The following is a 22,188-nucleotide window of genomic DNA, read 5'->3' as shown; positions in this document are numbered from 1 at the left end:
GAGAGAAATATGGTACATTAAGTGAAATAAAGTCAAGATGCAATGTTCTGAAAGAATATAAGGATAAACAGGATACATGTATTTGGTGGAAACGAGGAAAAAATGCCAAATGCAAGGAAAAATGCTCCAAGCTAATAGCGATGCTACTGAACGCCTTTGCTGAATGTCAGCAAGTCCATATGCTCACTTACATTGTCACTTAGGGTTAGGTAACAAAACCAGCAGAAATACGGATACCTCAAACATCTTCTTTTGATCACTCTAATCCGTGAGTGAAATTTTAAGTTGCCAGGGCATTGCAGCCTCCCTGCATGTCTAGGTTACCGTCAGAAGAGTTCGCACTCTTGATGTTAAGAGAATGAATCTAAAGGAAAAAGAGGAAATGCAAAGAAAAACGTGAAATACAAAGAGCATGTCTGTGTTTTGGAAGAGAAGGGTCGCTGGCAAGAGCAAAATGAGTCCTCCCACATCAGAGTTCGCACAGAGGGCATCTTCAAACCACAGTTCAGCACCTTCTCTCCTATTATACAACTTGGAGAGCTCTGAGAAGAAAGGTATCGGGTGCCAGCCCTCCAGCAGCCAGCTTCACGACTACCAGGTACCGAGAGCACCGGATGGCCCTTTGTGCAGGGCACTGCCGAGATAAGAAGATAAAAGACCATTTGGGAGCATTCAGGGTGACAATCCCTTTGGTGTAAAAAGCCTTGCAATGCCCTCTAAAGCGCTTCGTGAGGAAGCAGAGCACTCTAAGCTGCAGCGAGGTGGGTGCCAGGGAGGTCTGCGAGGCCTCCTAGTCCTCTAGAAGGAAAGCTAATAAGTAATGGGAGAGAGCCCAGCAGCTACGTGGTCAGCATCTGCTGTCGGCTGGGAAAAGGCTCACAGCGACTCTCCCCTTCAGCTGGGGTGACAGGTTACCCGGGCACCTCTCAGTGTCACTCTGCCTTACACATCTCACCGGAAAATTCACGTTGTCCATCCTGGTGCTCCTCAGAACCGTCCTCCTCAGCTGTCCCTGCAGGTGAGGAATTGTTCTGACAGTGAGAGCAGCCCACTCCTGGCCCCCAGCTCCCCGAGAGCTCACCACCTTTTCTCCCATCCCTTGCAAGCAAGGGTACAGTCCAGAGACAGGACAACCTGCCCTGTGTAGGGGGGGATCCTGTACAGGGGGATCCGTGGCTCCAGCACGCCCTTGAAGGACCCTACAAGCCCTGCTCAAATCCGTATTCACTCAATTGGAATATGACACAAGCAGCCCCAGCTTGGGGGACAGAACAGCCAGACCAAAAGCTCTTTTCAATTACAGAATCACAGAATCACACCTGGTTAAGGTTGGCAGGGACCTCTGGAGGGCATCTGGCCCAAGCTCCTTCTCAAGCAGGGCCACCCAGGCCCATGCCCAGATGGCTTTTGAAGATCTCCAAGGAGGAGACCCCACAGCCTCTCAAGTTCCCCACCAGCTTCATACTGTAAACCTCCCTGCCTTCCTCCCGTTATCCCCATTCTTAGGGATTAGTTCCTGTAGAGCAACTTTACCCCAGCAAGACCCCAAGGTGGTGCCAGCAAGACTGCAGCCTTCCTGCATTTGGTTGGGACACAAATCATCGGCCTTCTGGGGCCCAGGGAAGCTCTGGCCACACCAACAGAGGTATCTACTGAGTACAATTCAAGTGGCTGAGGTTCAGTCCTAAGCACAATGACCTGAGAAGCTGTTCATGTCACTTGATGATCAGAAGTCACAGCTAGGTCTATTTAAAACCGAAAATACCAAATTCATTTCTCCATCCCATAATCTCCTGCCTGCTGTCCTTTTCAGTTTTATTTCAAAAGCCTGTGGGGGTGGTGGGAGGGGAGGAAAATGATTTGGGAGCCTTTCATCCATAAAATCATGAGATATGGCTGGGACTTTTTAGTACAGCATTTCACAGCACATGGCACAGTAACATCTTGAGATTCCTGGCACAAAGAAACAAGGTTTGAGATTATATATATCTTTAATAGCAATGACGCAAAGGCAGATGGTTCTCAAAGCAAAGGCTTAAGGCTAAACACTCTCTTTGAAGGATCCTGCTACCTGAAACAAAACATGGTGGGGTGAGAAAACCACTCCATGCTACTGCAACAGGGCCTGAGTGGCACCTAACACACGGCATTTCATCCTGGAGATTTCCACTCATTTCAGTTAGATCCATCTCATGAACAAGAAAAGAACTGGAAATGTAAGAGGGAGTGGTTAGATTTTTCTGGTATTTTTGTTGGGGTTCTGTTTGATCTGTGAGAAACAAAGCCAACACTGAACAAAACGAGCAGACTAGCGACTGCATCAAATCAACAGTGGAGAAGTTGTCTGGGTGTTTGAAAGGCGCTTACCTGCAAAACTTGCCTTGCCATTATGAATTTCTGTGGAGCCACTCACGCTGAGGTTGTTCTCATGGTCTCTGACCCTCACAGAGGGCTCACCTTCTTCCTCAGCAATAGTAGGAAGCCGATCATGTGGCTGGAAATCTTCATTCGTCCAGTGGGATCCATTGGCTGCCAAAGGCCTGGCGCTTTCAACACTTTGCTCTGGTAAGCTGGTGGCATTTTTGACCCATTTTTGCCTCTGGAGACCCAGGTCAGAGCCACTAGGGAGCGGTTGTGAAGCGAGACCAGGACCCCCAATGTGACCGTCTTCTCTAGGATATGTGTATTCCTCATCCCACAGCTCCATCTGTATTTCATCTTCTGATTCCTCAGAGTAATCCTCATAAACTCCTCCATTGTCCTCCAAGTCCTGGTTTCTCTCTTCCTCTGACTTACGACCCACCCCGCTCAAATTCAGCAACGAAGCTGATATCGAGTCTCCTGCTTGCTGGAGAGCTTCGTATATTTGAGACATCCAAGATGACAGTGGCTGCAGGAAATTTTGGGCAGCCTCAGAAGCCATGTTTAGCACTATGCCGGTATCTGGTGATCAGTTGTTCGGTTTTGCCAGCATGTCACTTATAATTCAGGGAGCTACAAGAATAAGCATCAGAAGAGATTACTGCAAATTGCTTGTCCATCAACACCTGCCAACACATTATCTACCTAAGGTGTCTAGATCTGAGAGGAGAAATGGAAAAATGACTTCCACCCATTGAGAATACCGCTAGAAATCCAGAAATGATGGACAAATCGCACATATTCCTGCAGAGTTGCTAAACCTTATATAAAAGCACAAACATAGAACATGGGAGCAAGAGTACCTTTTCTGAAGCATGCATATTCTGGTTACAGCCATCAACAGACCTGGTAAAAGATAAAGCACAAAAACTTCAGTCAAAATATCTCAGATAATGTCCTGGTCCTGACTTCTACCACACCCTTAGCACGTCCAGATGGGGAAAGGGAAGAATGGAAAATTTGGGGAGAATTATGTTTTGTTTGAATCAATTGACAGGCCCAAAGCTTGCAGAGCCAGCCTGTGGCAGAAAACCACCTCAAATGCTTCATTTCAGAAAGGCTTTACAGAAACCCTCTCTGCCCGATGCAGAGTAATTGTGCCCTTCACAGAAATGAACAAAAGACAGGAGGTGGGATGTTACAGATATGAAATCGCAGGTAACAGGAGCAAGTAAACAACAGCATTGGTCTGTATCCCATTATAACCCTCAGTAGTTGGAATAAGCTACCTGCTTCAGCCACGTCTTCAGTACGAAGCTGTCCTAGACACAGCCCAGGTCCTTACAGCACTTCAGTACAGAACAATCACGATAAGATATTTATAAAAGTTGGCATATTTTAACTGCTGTTTAAGCTCTGTCATACCCAGAATAACCACACATTTGGAGAACTGTAAATATTGACCTTTGGGTTGCGATGAACTCCGAGACATGATTTCTCTGAAGCTGGAGATGGAATCAGGCTTTCCATAGCTTGCTTTCCTAAAGCTCTCCTGAATACTAAATAAGAACATTGGTCTTTTTTTTTTTCTGTCATAACTTGCAGAAAGCTAAGGTGCCTTTTTTTGCCCATTACACATTTTCCCAGATTATCACAAGACAGACATTCTTTGAGGGACTCGGGGAAGAAAAAGCCTACACACACAGTGTGATGGGTTTAGGAAGAAAGAATTAAATAGTTGCAGATCTGGGGCTGACAGAGAACTAAAAAGATGCAAAAAGAAGCTTCAAAAATGAAATAATCCCGGCAGTATTATTATTAATAATAATACCAGAATTAATTTGTCTTGCTGAACTTAGAGGCCCAAGAGTAATCAAACTATAAAAGGGTAAATACATGATGAGTAGCAGGAAAATAAAATCAGCAGCAATGTGCATTACCTTGTTAAACAATATTCAGAGAAATATCGTGGGAAGACGACAGTTTGGGGTATTTAAATGGAGCATGGATGAAGGAGGTTACACTTTTATGGGGGGGGGGAGCTGCTTCTTTACAGATGAGATCAGTGACTTGAAAGGTCTTTTACATTTTGAAACGCCTCTACTGAATAATTCTCCTGAGTAATTTTGTCCAGTGATGTTGACTTATGGAGCAGACACTTCCAACAAGCTTATTATCTGCTTCAGTACGTACTTTAAATTGCAGTCCTACCAAGGACAGTAAATAAACAGGTCACTAAAGCCCCTTTAAAAGCTGATGGCTGTAACAAACTCCTCTGGCTCTGGGCACACTCCAGCACCTACCTGCCAGCTGCTGGCCTCTGACCCAGCCCTGGGGCACAGGCAATGCTCCCTGCCATGCATTAAACCCTTGGCAAAGAGCAGACAATGTCGTGACACAGGCTCCCAGGTGAGCTGCTCCCTTTCACTGACCCTCCGTGCCCAGCCCTGCCCTTGTCAAAGCCTCGCTGCTCTCTGCAACTCATTTTCTCGCAGAGCTGATCACACACTCCAGGCATAATGCATGGCACTGGTAAGTCACAGCAGCAGTCACCGGGAAGCGATGGTAATTTAGACAGCAAGATTTCCTGACATGTGGAAGGAGGTAAATTTGGGTCAGTAAGTACTAGTTACAGGATACGTTTTTAGCCAGTCAATTATTTACAGGGAACGGCAAACGAGTCTCTGATTTTGATGAAAAGAGGACTTCACAAGGCTCTGCCTCCATCTCAGCAGCAAGGAACACGACAGCAGTAGCCCTCGGAGGGATGCAGGCATCCAGGAGCGACAGCTAACCAGTGCAGAGAAAGCATATGGCTGCGAAAACGAAGCTCTGATCTGTTCTAAAATATTAACGGAAGGCAGACCTGTGATATCCTCGCAGGGAATACCTTGCTCCTCTCCTTACTTATTTCTGAGCTGCTACCAGTTGGTTCCAAGTCTCCTGGATGCTGTGGCCGACTGCCCCACGGCTCAGGCAGCCAGCGCCGCGCCGCACAACAGATTCCCCGGCAGGGAGGCTGGCACCACAAACGTGAAGGCTGACAGGTTTTTTAAAGTGTGAATTTAATTCCATCACCGAATTGAAATGGTGATTTGCAATCACCTGTAGGGCCTGGATGCGGTCCCTCAGGCATCCCAAAGAGGCAGCTGAGGCTTGAACCTGCAGCTGTCATGCACCAGGCAGGCTGGGGCAAACATGGTGCGTACACACATCTTACTGCCACACGAGACTGTTCAGATCCAAAAGTATGGGTAACAGAATCACAGAATTGTCTAGGTTAGAGGAGACCTCTGAGATCACCTAGTCCAACCTCTGACCTAACACTAACAAGTCCTCCGCTAAACCATATCACTGAGCTCCACATCTAAACGTCTTTTAAAGACCTCCAGGGATGGTGACTCCACCACTTCCCTGGGCAGCCCATTCCAATGCCTCACAACCCTCTCAGTGAAGAAGTTCTTCCTAACATCCAACCTAAAACTCCCCTGGCGCAACTTTAGCCCATTCCCCCTCGTCCTGTCACCAGGCACATGGAAGAACAGACCAACCCCCACCTCGCTACAGCCTCCTTTGAGGTACCTTTAGAGCACAACAAGGTCACCCCTGAGCCTCCTTTTCTCCAGGCTGAACAACCCCAGCTCCCTCAGCCGCTCCTCATAGGACTTGTTCTCCAGGCCCCTCACCAGCTTCGTCGCCCTTCTCTGGACCCGCTCCAGCACCTCGATGTCCTTGTAGTGAGGGGCCCAAAGCTGAACACAGTACTCGAGGTGCGGCCTCACCAGAGCCGAGTACAGGGGGATAATCTCTTCCCTAGCCCTGCTGGCCACACTGCTTCTTATACAAGCCAGGGTGCTGTTGGCCTTCTTGGCCACCTGAGCACACTGTCAAGGGAGGTGATTGTCCCACTCTACCCTGCACTGGTGCGGCCTCACCTCGAGTACTGTGTGCAGTTCTGGGCACCACAGCACAAGAAGGACATTAAACTGTCAGAGTGCCTAGAGGAGGGCGACGAAGATGGTGAAGGGCCCAGAGGGGGAGACGTATGAGGAGTGGCTGAGGGCACTGGGCCTGTTCAGCCTGGAGAAGAGGAGGCTGAGGGGGGACCTCATCACAGCTTACCACTTCCTCATGAGGGGGAGTGGAGGGGCAGGTGCTTACCTATTCTCCATAATCACCAGCAATAGGACCTGCAGGAATGGTGTCAAGCTGATGCAGGGGAGGTTTAGGCTGGACATCAGGAAGAGGTTCTTCACCTAAAGGGCAATCGCACACTGGAACAGGCTCCCCAGGGATGTAGTCATGGCACCAAGCCTGTCTGAATTTAAGAAGCATTTGGACTGTGCACTTAGCCACATGGTCCAAAGTTTTGGGTAGATCTGTGCGGTGCCAGGAGTTGGACTCAATGGTCCTTATGGGTCCCTTCCAACTCGGGATATTCTATGATCCATTACTCTAACAAAGTCCTGGGAAATCCATCCGGATTAAAGCTGCAAACCCCCACAAACGTTCTGATCTCAATATATACACAACAGACAGACACTGAAGCATGTTTCATTGGAAAAATCTGAGCTGCTTTGCAGCCACACCAGGGACACATCTGTACGACCACAACCCAGCGTAGTCCCTCTCTGCTCAGCCTGTGCTTGGCTTCTCTTCTGTCCTCTCCTCGTACTGAAGGCTCCTCAGTCTGTGATCTGCTGAACAACTGGAGTTCAGCTGAATTATAAATTGCTTATTTTTGGCCTTGCAACAGATGGATAAAATATGTAACAAGCTGCAGACAAGTTTAGGCAGGCAAGGTTTTGACAAACTCTACAGAGGATCAAAGGGGGCTGATCTCTGTTACAGGCTTGCTGTTTCCCAGGAGCAATCTCCCTTAATTAGCAAGCACTGCTCTAACAGGGTGTTTATGATATATTTCACAACATGGCCTTTTCAATGTTACAGATTTTTACTTTTCAATTCTCTAACAATTTCGACTTGCATGGGGGGGGGGGAAGGAAGAACTGAGACGAGCATCTGAAATGTGTGGGAAAGAAAAATCCATTTCTTTTTAAAAGCATTCATCAATAAAGAGAGGAAAAAAAAAAAAAAAAAAACAGTTTAGCAAATTCACTCCAAGTTCCATCTTCTAAAACTAACCATAAGAATTTTCTCATTGAACCGCCTGCTTAACTCAAAGTTGTTGTTTTTTTTTTCCTCTTGGAAAATCAGATAGCTAAAAGGATCAATGCTAAGCCTTTCGCAGAAACCATCATAACCTTTACTACAATCTATACTCCCTTGTCTTGATAGGATCATTACTCCTGAGCAGCGTTCCCATTGAGAGGTGCAATTACTGGATAGCTAAAAAAAAGACTATTAGCAGAACTTCAAACACTACCACCATGCATAGGTTTTGTAATATTAGCAAAGTGTCTTTCAATCTTCTTGATATGCAGAGTCCTAAAACCTGCCATTAGATGTGCATTTGTTGTAGCAATTTCCCTTCAGATTGTTGTGCAGGCACAAACTTCCTTTTCTTCAGTCACTTTGTGTGAGTGCAAACCCACCAAACTGCCCCCTTGCAGGGAGGCTGGTACAGCACAGGTTGAAAACAGCGTTCCAGCACATAACAAACAATTTTCCAGCAAGTGCTTGCTCCTGAAACACAGCCTCACCTCTCTGCCTGGGAAAACAGTGTCCTGTGCTGAGACACAAGAGAAACTCGGCTCCCAGCTTCCAAAGGTCAGAAGGCACTTTTGCTGCCCCAACACTGTTAATGAAGATCCACCTTCTTTGCCACTGCCAAGGAGGTTGTACCAAAAAGCTCTGTTAGCACTTTGGACAGGTTGCTGAATTTAACTTTCCACAATTGAAACTTTGAGTACTGCTGCTGGGTTGCCAGTTTAGACAGGTCCACAGCATGTACCCAGAAAAATGATTCACAGGCTACAAATCAACAGGTCCTAAACCCTCTGAAGCAAAGAACAGTTCCTGCAGCCCCCTAAAGGGCAAAGCAAAAACAAAGATGAGATCAGACAGACATTTAAATAGCCACTTGTCACCCTGCTGAACAGCACTTAGCCTGAGCAGGGGAAGCCTGCAGACTTATTTCTTACTCCCAAATCATCTCATGCCTTTGCAGGCAGCTCACTGCTACTGATGCTGTGCCAAATTAGTTGTAAAAAAGTGATACCCAAATGGCAGAAGTGGTTCTGGTCAGTATTTTTCACCCCACGGTGTTTCCATCTTTCTTCCCAAACCTTTTGTCGCAAGCTCTCCTCTTGTTAAAAATAATGGCAACAACTAATTACGGATCCTCACGGTTCCAGCAGGTAGGTAGAAGAAGAAAGGGATAACAGAGAAATGCTATTATGCAAATGTGACATTAATTGCTGAAAACCACGGAGCCTTTTTCAAAAACCCAGATCTCTCCACAATAGAGAGGAATGGTGACAAATTCAGACAAAAGTGCTCCCTGAAGTCCAGCATCCAGATACTAACGCCAGAAGCTCCACCAGCAATGTGTCTGAGACACTGCCAGTGGATTTCCTATCGTGACCTGTGAAATGTCCTGAAGTCAGAGGTGTGTCTGTTGCATTAAGAGCAGTGCTCGCAAAACAGGGAACCTGTAACTGCGTGCACAGGGCTGTCAGCAAAATTGTAATATAAATCTTGTGTGGATTTTCAGGAGGCAAGGATGGAAACACCTTCCTCGCCCATAATACTTGGCCTCGGAGCCAGATTCTGTCTCAGCACTGGTGTAACCCCAGGGTTATTCTACTGAAGCGAGTCGTGTCCTCCAAGTCAAAATCAGGTCCCTTGAAGTTAAATAACTACTTGTCACCACAGGCACACACAAAACAAACCCAACAAACAGTTCTGTGCTAAGCAGTAGTACAACAAACCAACAATGCATAAATTCCATTATTTTTATTTCTCAAACCAAGTGTTACAAAAAGGGCATAAAGGAAGCCACAGATTGTTGGGGTATTAGAAAATTGGTGTTAGTAGTGGCAACCGTGTTCTTTCAATGTAAAGGAGTGCAAAATGTCTGTAATTACTGGATTAGGGGAATGAAAGTAGAAACCTGCAGTCAGAAATTACAGCACATTCTGTAATTGAGCTGCTGTCATTCGTCGGCTTGCATGAAGACAGAAGATCCAAAAGGAAATCACAAGTTCAAAAGGCTGGAGAAACACCAGCTTACACCGCCACTCGAGCCCACCCACCTGTGCTGTCAAGCTGTTCTCGTAGAGCAGACCCAGCAGCCCGAGTCCCCACTCCGCCCGCACTCGTGCTACCCAGCCTGCAGGAACTGAACAAGCCGGGGTCAATCAGAGCAATTACTTGCATGGAAATCAGCAGTGGGAGAGCCTGTCTAGCTGCTTAACACAATTACGTTATTTCAGAAACATTTTGAGGAGTCACCCGGTTGCTGTTACTCCTCCTTCCCCCACGTTTGCCCCACGGTAGCACAGCCTATGGAAATTGCTGCACTGATGGTGTGGACCACCACAGGCAGCGCACAGTTTGGGAACCGCAGCCCTGGCTGCCAAAAGAAGTGGGTGACAACCCGCTCCTCATTACCATTTTGCATAAACTGATGGCTGAGTCCATACCTGCCATCTCCTGTCGCTTCTGCGAAGCCAAGCGCCGGTCCTGCTGGTCATACTGGGAGGCTGAGGGGTCGCTGGGAGAACTGGGTCTGGTTTCAGATGATTTAAAAGGATTCAGAGGCACAGATCCAAGCAGACAGCTGTCCCTACTGACTCAGTAACTGCTCCCACAGCTACTCTACCCTTAATTCAGCCTTGCTGCAGGCCAGGCTTTCTGCTATCTAGGCAGGCATCAGTGGCCACATTCACACTTCCCCATGCACTCTTCTTAAGAGCCTCTATCCAGACGACTGAGAGAGAAAGCAATTTAGAAGAGCAGCTTCATTTCGGCACTGAGAAATTTCCCTTTTGAGAGCTCCTCTCCCTCCTGCCCCTGGCTGCTCAGGGAGCCTGGAGGATCCACGTGCCTCGACAAGGTGACATCTTCAGTCTGCACAGAGCTCCTGGACCCTCAGCGTCAGGGTTACAAAGACCAGCCAGAGGTTTACTCATTTTGGAAAAGCACATTTTTGTCTTCCACCACTTACCACTGGAAGAAGAAGGCCTACTGTGCATACCAGAGTGGTACCATCACGCCGTACCCACGTTACTTGTTTTTAACCATCAAGCTGAGCCTCTAACATACCAAGGCCTCACAAGCTGCACATGATGTTCTCAGCTCCAGGCTGGGCCCAGGCCATGCCGAAAAAGCAGGGCCAACAGGCAGTGCTGCTGCCCTTCCTGCTCCTGACTTTTACAGGTGTCAGTTCCTTAAAGCCTCAGCTACTGAAGACGAGTGGTTTATATAAGAACTGCATCTCCATTTATTTATTTAAAGTATGTTTCTAGCCCCGGAGGCTGGAGCAGGGGCTGTGCAGAACAGCTTGAGAACATGAACTGAAAGCGCTCTCAAGGCTGATGAGACAGAAGGAAAAATTGAGAAACATTTCTTCAAATCCCATGATGTTTAGGCCGATTTCACGTTATCAGGAGTACAGGCTTAACACTGTGGCAAGTGTTCAAGGCAAGGTGCAACTGGAATATTTTTGTACAGGGCACAGTCAGAAAATCACAATTGCTTTCCTGGTCTCTGGTCACATCATTACATGAAGATCATGGTACAGAACAAAGTTGGACTTTTTCTTTTTTGAGTCATGGCGCTGAAGCACACGGTTCAATACAGCTCCTTACATAGGGTTTGCCCAGCATTGTTTCATGTTTCTGTGAGGAACTTCACTTCACACGTGAACTTTTGAAGCAAAGGACTCAGCAACACAGCAAACACCATCCGTAAGAACACCATCACCACCTCTTAGCCATGAAATCCACACTATGAAATGGGACACTGAACCATCACAGCCCCAAAAGAGGTCTCACACAAGAACCCACTGACACGTCAGGCCTCTGATCAAGGGATGGTCCTCCCTCCTTGTTCAGGCCACCATCCACAGGCTTAGGCATAGCCAAGCAAGCTTAATAAATGTGACTTCAGCTCTGTGCTACCCTTCTCTCGCTTAAGCCTTTACCAAATTCTCTGTCCAGCTTTGCAGCCTGCTCTAAGCTCTCTGTTGCAGTGCCAAGCCTATCCAAAATACAGGGTGATTATGTCCAGAAGAGCTCCAGCAGCAAATGGATTCCGGCAGCTGAGGGAGAGGCCATCAGGGGCAGAGCATCCTTGTGCAAGAGATGGGCTCATCGCTAAGGTCAGAGAAGGAGTCAGGAGTAGCAGCCACAAAAGCCTCAAGTACCAGAAAAGTTATCCATTGTGTCCCAGCAATTAAGAGCCTTTGTCCTGGAGTCTTCTAAAAGGTTTTCAATTAAATCATCATTTTCACAAAGGTTTTTCCCTTCTCTTGTTCCTTTCATAAGGACACAAAGTATGCAATTACAATTAAATTAGCAACAAACCAGCCAGATGTATCATAAAGCCACGATGATGGAAACATCTCTTTCATTCTGACACCCCATTTTGAGGTCAGGCTCTTTATAGAAAAGCAAAAACAAAACAAAACAGACTCTGACACTTCACGCTACATTTTCTGAATGTCAGCTCATGCACCTGCAAAGTGCAAAGCAGGCAGAATTGCTTATGTTTCAATACCAACTCTCTTTTTTTTTTACTGGTAGGTAAGTTAAAACTCAGCTAGACCCAAGGACAAGAGAAAAACATGCATCAAACCCAGAAACATCCAGAGGCTACAGCCTTTGTTTACATATGCTGTTGTAAATTTTGGTTTATCCTACTGCAGAAATTATGGTCATGCCAAACACAAAATGCCTTCTGGCCTATTTAGATCTGTTATAATGCTGATAGTCACAGCAGACCAATACGTTCTAACCACTCCTGATTCCAGATGGGGAGAAGTGAAAGGATTTCCCTAGTCTGAGAGGTTAGAACTGGGAAGAACAATCATTACCAGCTTACATGTTAAAGAACAGCAGAGCCTGTAGAGTCAGGATCTCCTTGCAATAAACACAGCTCGCCAGAAGAAACAAGCTGAGAACAGGAAGAGTGAGTGCTACCCATTAAATTACATGTCACAAACACTTCCATCCTGATCCTTTCTACCCAGCAAAGTAGGACTGAAACCAACTCTTGCTTGTCAACACTCCTCTTGGGAGAGCTCCCTCACCAGGCAATTGCTGTGCCAGAAACTGGCTTTCCTGGCTTCCCAGCCCAAGCTCAGGTTCCAGGTTTCTGCGTTTGCCATATGACATGTTATGTCAGCCCTGGGTTTAATCTATCCTCTCATGCTGCTGTCCTTTAAAAACATTAGCATTTCCTACACGTATATTCCATATTGGCCTTGCAAGTATCAAAACGCTATGGTAAAATTTAAACTAAATATAGAGACCTGATATTTTTAAATAGCTCTTAGCTCCAGCTCACCAGGCTGACTTTGTAGGAACAGAAAAAAAAAAGAGGCTCCAACTTTAAGTTTCTATTGTAATTAATGATTACAACACATTCCTCCACCGAATCAGATTTAGCACCTCATTAATGTGTGTGGTATTTTGCTTGTACGACACAGCTGTAGTTAAAGTTGAATTAGTGTTTCCATTATAAACCCATGTTTTCAAAGGTTTATTACTCAGACACATAAGATTTAGTCTGAAATGAAAATTGCCATCGAGTGTGTCAGCTGGGAAGCAATTTTTTGTCCTTCAAAATTCGGAAGGAACAAAACAAAAAAAGCAAGCCACCCTGTTTATTAATAATTCACATTTTAAAAGGCATTGCAAATACATGTTTACATGATAGCCTGTGACAGCTCCATAGAATGTCAACGCCTACACATTCCTGCGAGATGTGTCATCTTAAAAACTGAAATAAAAGCCACATTTTTACACTACTTGATGGGAGGGGAAGAGAAGGGAAGAAAGACTTAAATATAATCTTGATGAAGGAAATGGTTCAAAAAAAAGGAAAAAAAAAAAAAAAAACACAACACAGTCTTTGCTTAGAAATGTCAAAGTCAAAAAATTTTAGCAGGGGAGACTTGGAAGCACCATTTGCTTTTGTAACTTGTGAGTGCCATCAGCCTGACCCTGGCTCACTTAATACATTTAGAAAGAACCAGAGAGTCCTACTGACTTCCTATCACACACAACATCCGAGCCTTTGCTTGCTCAAAAGTCCTGGACTCTTAAAGTATAATCAGAGACCAAGTCCCTTGCAAAAGCCATGCTGAACTCAATGTACAAGGCATAAAGTACATCAAAAAAGCTCCAGAGGCTTCAGGCTGTGCGATTGTGCCTTTCTACAATTACCTTTATGACTGAACCTCTAAGAAGACAACCTTTTAATTGTGAGGCTTCTGAGGCCACTTGCTGGCTAATTGTTTCAATGACTGTATGCTTAGGACATGCAAATTTACAAATAAATGTCTGATGAAATTATGAAATTCTCGCTTACCACCATTACCAGAATAGATGCCTTTCTGACAGCCAAGAAACATTAAAATGTTATTTTTGCAACAGAGTAAGGTTCCCTGATGGGCACTCTTACAGTTATTTTGACTCTAGGACTCACGTGTTTACCCAAGACATAATGTTTCCAGACAAGAACAAATGCATGAAAAAGCATGTAATAGCTACTGCAGGAAAACCAGGACAGGCGCATCCTTCAGGAGCAGAAAGGCAGTGTCGTTACTTAGAATTGTTCACATTTTGTTCTTCACTGGATTAACAGAACACTCCCATAACAGACAGAGAGCAGGGAGTGTTTTTTCCCCAGTGCAGCCCTCCATTTCTCAAGAGAGTACTCCAGACAGCTAAGATAATAGGAGCCTGGTAGCAATTGCATATCCATTTGATCAAGTTTTGGAGGTTACTATAGTCTACCCCAAACCCTGCTGTTTTCCACACAAATAACCCGAGACACAGCAAATGGCTCTATCTCTATCCTCTCCGCAATCAAAGCCTCAAGAAGATTCTGTACATCAAAGGCGGTATAATATTGTGATACTTACCAAGGCCCTCGTGAACTCTAGACTTTTCTTTGTAGTGTTTTCTTCTTCCTTGTTCAAGGCATGAGAGTCCACCTCTCTTTTCAAAGCAGAGCTTCTTGTTGATGAAGAGGAAGAGGATGGCAAGGAGGATAACGAAGTCTCCAACTACAGACAAAAACCCAGTGGCCTCAGGAGTAACTAGGAAGAAAAATTCAGAAAGAAAATATCAGCACAACTGGGAGAAATTGCCCAGAGAAAGATGGGTTTAACCACATCTGCATCCATAGCTCTGCCTCCTGTTCTCATCCCAAGAAGAAATAACAATAAATTTCAGCAGAATTTGGACTTGTGTTAGATGGTTACAACACCCACATTGGGCCAGATTTCTGAGGACATCAACAATAGGGTTATGTTACGCACCAAACCCCACTCTGATCAGGGTCTTCCTATCTGTCACTTGGTGAACTCCATCACGGGAGACTTACTGGTTTCAACAAATTTTCTATTAGTGCAGAAGTCCACTGGCTTCAAAGGGGGGACTCTCAATCTATACTGGCCCTAAGGACCTGGCCAAGGAAGTGCTGTAGGCCACAAACCATTCCTGGGCCTGCATTAAGCGCTGTGGGGAGGATTAGCTCCGGGGGAGAAGGCCCAACGCCTCCTTTGGAATTTGTATATTTTCTCTAAAACCAGCAGACAATGCTGGAATGGCACTCATTAACTTCACTACATTTACTAAGAAACAGGTTAATGTCTAGCCTGTGAGCCTCATTAACCTGTTACTTTACCCTGAAGGAGGTATATTACGGAGGCACAGCGTTCCCAGGCTCCCGCTGAGGCAATTCGGTTTAGCTCCCCCGGTATCAGTTTTGGGGACTTGCACTAGCTGACGACCCGGTGCTATACATCAACATCCCCACGTTACATTGTGGAGAAACAGTCTTCTTTCAATTCATCACATTCCACTGTGCCACCAGGTCTGCAAAAAACCGCAGGCGCCAGCAAAAAGCTTTTAAAGCCATTTCACCTCTCTCACACATATCAAAATGCCAAAACAAGGGACAAACACCGCATAGATCATCCAGTGTGGACGGCAAGGGCACACACACGTCAAAAACTGTAAGTGCCGTGGAGAAAAAAAAAAAAAAAAAAAAGTAAATAAATTGGCTTGTTATTCTGGTAATTACTTCACCAAGAAGAGGTGAGGTTCAGTTGTCCAATTCAAGTCAAAGATCCCATAAAAATGAAACATCAGCAGCATCAGTGGCACACCAGGGATGCCTGTGCTTGTAAAGCTACAGCTCATAGCTGAGATGAGCAGTTGGAAAGGATGTAAACAGAGCCAGCCCTGCCTGCGAAACAACGCACTGGGAGTTTGCAAGACTTGACTCAGCAAAAGGCTGGGGCTGGAAGAGCTGAACCATCTCCAGCTACAGCCCTGAGCGCGCACTCTAGGACTACGATCTTGGGGATTTTAAAAAAATGAATTACAACCAGGCAACGTGCCTTAACTGGAAACAAAACTCACAGATGCATAGCAGCAGCCCACATAAAAGCAGAGGAGCGCTGAGGGCTGAGCCCAGCCTAACAGGGGTTACACAAACCCCAGAGCTGGCTCCGACCTCGCTCACTGCAGCACGAGGAGGGAACGTGAATGTGCGCTGAATTGTGCCAGCTCAAATGACAACACCATCAAACCTGCATTCGCCTTGCTCTCTTCCACATGGGCACAGTCACTTCTCTGGTGGACAGACATATCTACATCCCCTCGTGCCAGCCCAGCGCTGAGCAGGGCCCACGAAGGCAGCAGGTCTGCAGCTGGGGCTGAAACTTGCAGTCCCTCAGCGCCGGGCACAGCTGAGCGATGCACCCAGCAGCTATTTTCAGCTGCTGAAGTCACCGTGAAGTGGCTGCAGGAGCCAAGTCTGAATCAAAGGAGCTGAGTATAAATCAAAGTAGCCATAAACCCAGGATATATATGACAGCCCAGCTGGGTCCCATTGCTGACTCTTCCTTTTCTTGAGCAAGCCACCAACCGCTTTGAACACCAGTTGTCCAGCCCCTTTCTCCAACAGAGCTTCATGGCACCTTGCAAAACCCCAAAGGACCACCGCAGCTCCGGCAGGACGTGGTACCCCCTGCATGGATCACTCCTGCACAGCACCCACCCAAGGAGGGTCTGCACGGCTGTGAGGAGGTGGCTGGGACTTCTGCAGCACGAGGCACAGGAGCTCGTGCCTCCTGTCCCACAGCTTTAAGCAGAAGTTTCCTCTTCTCTCCCCCACGTTATCCGTGCCAGATACTAGTGGTTTGTGCCACAGCATCTCTGAGGGAGGGCTGCGAGTTTGCACCTGAGCACTGTCTCGCATACGTGGGCAGAAACGTTACGTCTCTGCACCTGGCTCCTGCTGGAGGCACGTATTCCTCTGGGACAGGAGCCACGCTGGTGCTTGGCTCCTCTGTCATCAGGGAGAAAATGAGCTGCACCTGCATATGGCCCTGAGCACAGGGCCCAGCTCTGCTCTCAGCCCTCAGCAGAAGGGCTTTCTCTGCAGCCACGGAGCTCCAGGCTAAGCCTGGGAAATCATTTCAGGACTGATTTGGGGTAGAGCTGTACTGGCTTGCTTAGAACTACACGTTACTTATGTTAAAGTATCACTGGAGTGTGTCAGAGCTTCTTGCCCAAGTTAAACATCCAGCCTTATAGCACTGGGTGATGCACTGTGTCTGAGGGCAAGCAGAGAAGGAGCAGCTGGCACTCAGTTCTTGGTTCACGCTGTGCACCTAAGACCAGGAAGGAGGTGGCCACCGTGTTCTTTGGGACATGAACAGCCCATTCAGCCAGGACTTTCTCCCAGTCATTTACCCATTTTTAAGCCAAGCAATTAATGCTGTAGATGCCTTTGTGAAATGCCACAGTGAGTCCCCATGTTCTGCAGCCCCAGGTGGGAGTGCAAGCCAAGAAATGGTGTTAACACAGCTGGCAGGCTGAGGGCATGCAAACTGCACACCTTTGTGTATGCTGCTGCAGAACAAACACGAGGTGCAGCGTGAAGGGCCCCAGGCAAGGGAAGAGGAAATCAAAGAAGAGAGGTGAACAGGAGACATCGGGCAGAGGATACAAGGAAGCACAAGGCACCACAATGCTGCTTCTGCTCCTGCATATCCCTCAAAGCTACCCCCATGCTACCAGATAAGTGAAGGCAGAACCTGTCTGGAAGAGCAGTTGGGGAGTATTGGCCATGCCATTACCTTCATGGAATCTCGCTGGGTATTTGCCTTGCAGCAGGTTTCACAGCACTTCAGCTAGCTTTCTGGGCACCTCAAAACAGACCAGGTGAATGAATGCGATTGCCGTAACAGATTCACTTGGAGAGTCTGCAATTAACAAACCCTTAATACAATTTGCTTTGCAAGGGTTAACTTTTTGCATAAAATGGTATTGCAGACAATAGCTCTTTAATTCCATTTGTTACCAAGCCTCCTGCAAAAGGAATGTTTACTGGTACTTTTTAATTACGAAAAAAAAAAATAAATTGTCTGTTTTACTGTCTATGCTAATTACATTTCATTATATATTTGGAGTAAGCTATGATTTTCCTGCTGGTTCCCATGACATTTTTCATTATCAACCACTAATTGTCTAGCATGCACACTGCATTGTGAACCAAGTAGGCTGATGTGTGGGCAGAAGTTCTAGCGCAAGCTGCAAGGCACAAGAAGCGCACGGTATTATTATTACTATGATGGTGTATTAGAAAGTTTCCACCTACTTGCATACCTCCGTGTCCCCATCCCTATCAGCAGTGTCACAGCGCAGCAGAGCGCAGGAGTCCATCTGGAATCAGCCTCACGCTTGGCAACCATCAGCAGCTACTGTAGGAGAGTTACCTGGGGTGAAATGGTGACAGCAGCCCCACTGCAAGGACAAGTTTCTTGTTGGGGACAACGAGAACACCAGGAAGGTTTCTCAGTCACTTCCTTTGTTCATTGACCAACGCACGTGGCTAGCAGGATCTCAGGAGTCACTTTGCCCACCCTTAAGCTGAGGTCAGGGCTATAAAGGAAAACAGCACCGTATGTGGACTCCTAGAGGGAGGAGAACAGATAGCTAGTGGGATCTTCCTGAGGGAGCATGAAACAAAAAAAGCTGAAGGGTTTTCATGAGCCACAGATAACACTGTTTGCATAACAGCAAAACCTGTAATGAACCTGTATCTATGCAAGCTCAGAAAGTGCCACGAAGGACAAAGCAACTGACTGCACGCAGCATTTCATAAATTCCGACCGAGGCAGAGTTGTAGGAGCAGCTTCCTCATATAGCAAAGTGCTGGAACAAGGAGCGCATGACCACTGCTCCCCGGATCGTCGTTATCAGCCTTGGACAGGTGGCAATTCTATTCATGTGCACCACGCACACAATACACAAACACTTCAGAAATAAATGTGTGTTTTCACAGGATTGCAGCTCTCCCCTGATATCTATTTCAAAGGAGACAAAGCCCGACCCTTCCTAGCGGCGCTGCGAGGGAACGGTTGTGCAACTCCTCCTCTTCTCCTCAAGGTGATCCACAAATACATTGTCAGGCCCGCGAGCAGGCGACGTGCAGCACCGTGGCAGGAGGGTGAAATTCCCACCCAAGGCAGGAGGACTTGCCCTGCGCCGAGGCTCAACTTTCACACGCTTTATTTTTAATGTACCGATTCACAGCCGTGGAAGCTCTCCGGTCCTTTTATATAAGGACTACGAAAGACTGAAAGAAACTTTTGACCTGACTGTGCTTCTATTAAATTCGGCTGCAAAATTTAATTGATCAAAAGGTGGAAGAACGAGCCCGCTCGTAGCTGTTGCTGATGCATTTGCAGGTCACCTCTCAAGATTTAAGCAGCCCATAAGTCCTACGACATAGGCACACAATTTCAAAGGTCTCAGAGACAGTGCAGCAACTTCCTTTCCCTTTTTTCTACAAGCCACACAACCGCAGCATCCAAACACCTTGCAGGCTTCAATGTGCTTACGCCCCCAGCAACTCTGCAAGGCAGGGAAACGCTGATGCAGCCACTCCACGGAATGGGAGCCTCAGCACTGATTTTCTACAAAAAGTGGTGGAAGTTAAGCCCAAAAGAGCAATAAAAAAGAGTCCTGTTGATCTACACAGGCACTTAGCATTTAGAAATACCCCAGTTTTCACCCCGAGGCTGTGGCTCACAAACAGAATACCTACAGCAGCTTTCTACCGGTGACACCACATGGATAGCTGCTTGCCTCTGGGCATCTCCTCAGACACCTCAAATCACCTGAAAGCCACAGGACTGGCATCTCTTCCCCTAAATCCAATTCTTCTTAGGGACTCAGGTGCTCAGGTGAAGCCCAACACCTCCCAGAAACACTACGTTCAAGGGAAGGCACATCAGGCACAACTGGCGCACAGAGGCAGTAGCAATAAATGAGAGCTAAGAAATAAAAGGCCTGAAACAAATTCTTCCATATACTCAGATTTTTCTTTTCCCTGTACAACATCCCAGCCTCACAATCAGAGGGGAGCACCCTCTACCCTTGCAGCTGAGCAGGGCTCGCTGTGCAGCCAGGTTTGGGGCCAGCAGGAGAGCCAGCACTGGTACACCTTAATTTTTTTTCAACCTGCTTACTGATGTTCAAGAAGGACAGACCCAGACTCACGTTCTCGGGATACAGCCTGGGCTTTACTGTGTGTCTGCTGCTGCTAAGTGACCAGAACATAAAAACTTGGAGGTAAAAACTCCAGAACATCCAGCAGCTCACCCAGGAGAGCCATAAGCCAGCAACTGGGAGAGCCAAGATCAAGCAGGCTTTGTCTGAGACCAGGTCTCCTACCTCACAAAGGCTGCTCTATAGCTTGCATACACTGCTCTGTGGCTTTCCCTGCAGCAGAAACACCACCTTTGTTTTGAGCAATGTCCCTGACAATGTTTGCGAGCGAGCAAACAGCTCTGTAAAATATTCTGCCTTCACCAAAAGGCATTTTCCCATTAGAAAATATGAAGTATTCGTTTTGCTGGACGCGTTTCAAACAACTCCGGAGTACTAGGTCAAGGCAACAGCAGGTACACTGTGTTTGCATACGATGACGCCTGATGTTCTGCAGCTCGGAGAGTCCTGGCTCTCACCCACTTCTCCGGGTGGAAGCACACAGCGCAGGTACAGATGAGAAAAGGAGACAGAAGTGTGTCATAATGGGCAGGGGAGCACTCACGTTGTCGAACGGAGGTGACTCAAGTAGCAGTCTAGGCTTCCAAAGGATGATCCAGAGACTAATTGTTAATCTTATTAATAACGTTAGACAAGGCCCCAGTTAAGCACGGGTTTTAAAATTCATTGAAGTTAACAGGGCTGTGGAGACTGAAAATGTGAGCAGCACAGCACTCGAATCGCCATTCACAGAATTCAAGTTGGTCCTCCACATGTCAGGGCTGAAGAGGTTGAAGAGGGACAGCACGAGGACCCTCGTGGCCCTAGCCAGGTACCAGTACCTCCTGTCCCACAGCTGCTCCCTGCCAGACCCCAAACCACCCTTCTGACCAGCTTCCCATATGTACGTGTCCTTCCCCAGACCTGTGGCTGTGGGAACACAGGGCATAAACCATTAGCGAGAAAACATCCTACTGTGCTAAAGAATCAGAGATGAAGGCATCTGCAATATCCAGATAATCCCACCTCTCATTTAGGTTTCTATAAATCCAATGCTCAGGAGCATTTCAGGCTGGGTAGGGCAGCCTGAATCCTTCTGCCTGTGCCACTGCTCACAGTGGTCACGCTCCCTACCCCCATGGAGAAGCAGACTTATGCTCTTTTTTTCCTCCACAATCTGCTCCACTAAAATGCTACAGCCACCTTTTCCCTGACATTTTTTCCCCAAATGAAAACTTACTATTAAGAAAAAATATTGTTCTCAAAACTGGGGCAACAACTGAGATAAACAGAGTGAAAACAGCAGCCTTCACAATGGTTTGTCTCAGTCCTTCCCCAGACCATCAAAGAAAAATTAGAACCAGGCAGAAAATCATTTTCCTAGTCCCTGGGTACTTCTGTGATCTCCTGATCAGCACTTCAGCAAAACCAAGATCTTCAGAAAATGGTAACAGACTGAGTCTGTAGGTGAGTCTTCCACCTGACACGAGAAAACCTGGACACCCAGATATTCATTCTGTCATTTCACGGCTATCTCAATGCTCACCCTAATCTCAAATTCTGTTTGTATGCTCCAACTATTTCCTATTGTGAAAACTTCCATCAGACAACGCAGTGAGAGGACTAAGCTGGTGATCAAAGCTTTCACCTAAAATGTAGAAAACACCTAAAATGTAGAAAAGCAGCAAAAAGACTGTACTGATAACTACATACACAATTTGGACTGGATCAAGTAGGAGAAAGAAACTAGTCCCTAAAAGCCAACCTCCTGCTGCCCAGGGCTCTCACGTTAGAGATGAGACCTGGATTCAAATGCAAGTGGGTACCAAGCAGGGCAGAGACTTCAACAGGCAGCTTCCACGTGTCCTTTGACTCTTGCCACCAGAAAACCTACTGCTGTGGCAAGGGACAGCTGCTTTCTCCTGCTGTCACCATGCTTTGCTCAGACAGGAATTCCATCCTGAGCAAGGACACGACTTGCATTTAGGAAAGGTTTTTCAAGATGGTTGTGTGTTTTTTGTTTGTTTGGTTGTTGTTTTAATAGAAAAATCATACATTTTAACCAAATTGAACTGTTTGACAAGAGTATGTTTTCTCAGACATTCCCAACTGACTTACTGTGGTA

The 22,188-nt window shown here is 46.7% G+C and overlaps 1 protein-coding gene across 3 annotated transcripts in view; it reads right to left on the bottom strand.

Moving 5' to 3' along the window:
- Nucleotides 1–22,188, bottom strand: part of SYT16 (synaptotagmin 16) — a 94,750-nt gene that overhangs the window by 34,784 nt on the left and 37,778 nt on the right. For 2 of the 3 annotated variants that reach the window (XM_032188877.1, XM_032188878.1), the window contains exons 1-3: nucleotides 14,417–14,477; nucleotides 3,225–3,267; nucleotides 2,368–2,994 (exon numbers count right to left, since the gene is read on the bottom strand). In XM_032188877.1, the coding sequence (XP_032044768.1) occupies nucleotides 2,368–2,923 (556 nt within the window). In that variant the 5' untranslated portion in view covers nucleotides 2,924–2,994; nucleotides 3,225–3,267; nucleotides 14,417–14,477. Of the gene's footprint in view, nucleotides 1–2,367; nucleotides 2,995–3,224; nucleotides 3,268–14,416; nucleotides 14,594–22,188 lie in introns of those variants that run through there. The other variant, XM_032188879.1, reaches the window with a different exon arrangement.

Source organism: Aythya fuligula, chromosome 5, assembly GCF_009819795.1.
Source record: "Aythya fuligula isolate bAytFul2 chromosome 5, bAytFul2.pri, whole genome shotgun sequence".
NCBI lineage: Eukaryota > Metazoa > Chordata > Aves > Anseriformes > Anatidae > Aythya > Aythya fuligula.
The sequence above is the reverse complement of the archived record's forward strand: the minus strand, read 5'-3'. Positions and strand labels throughout refer to the sequence as shown.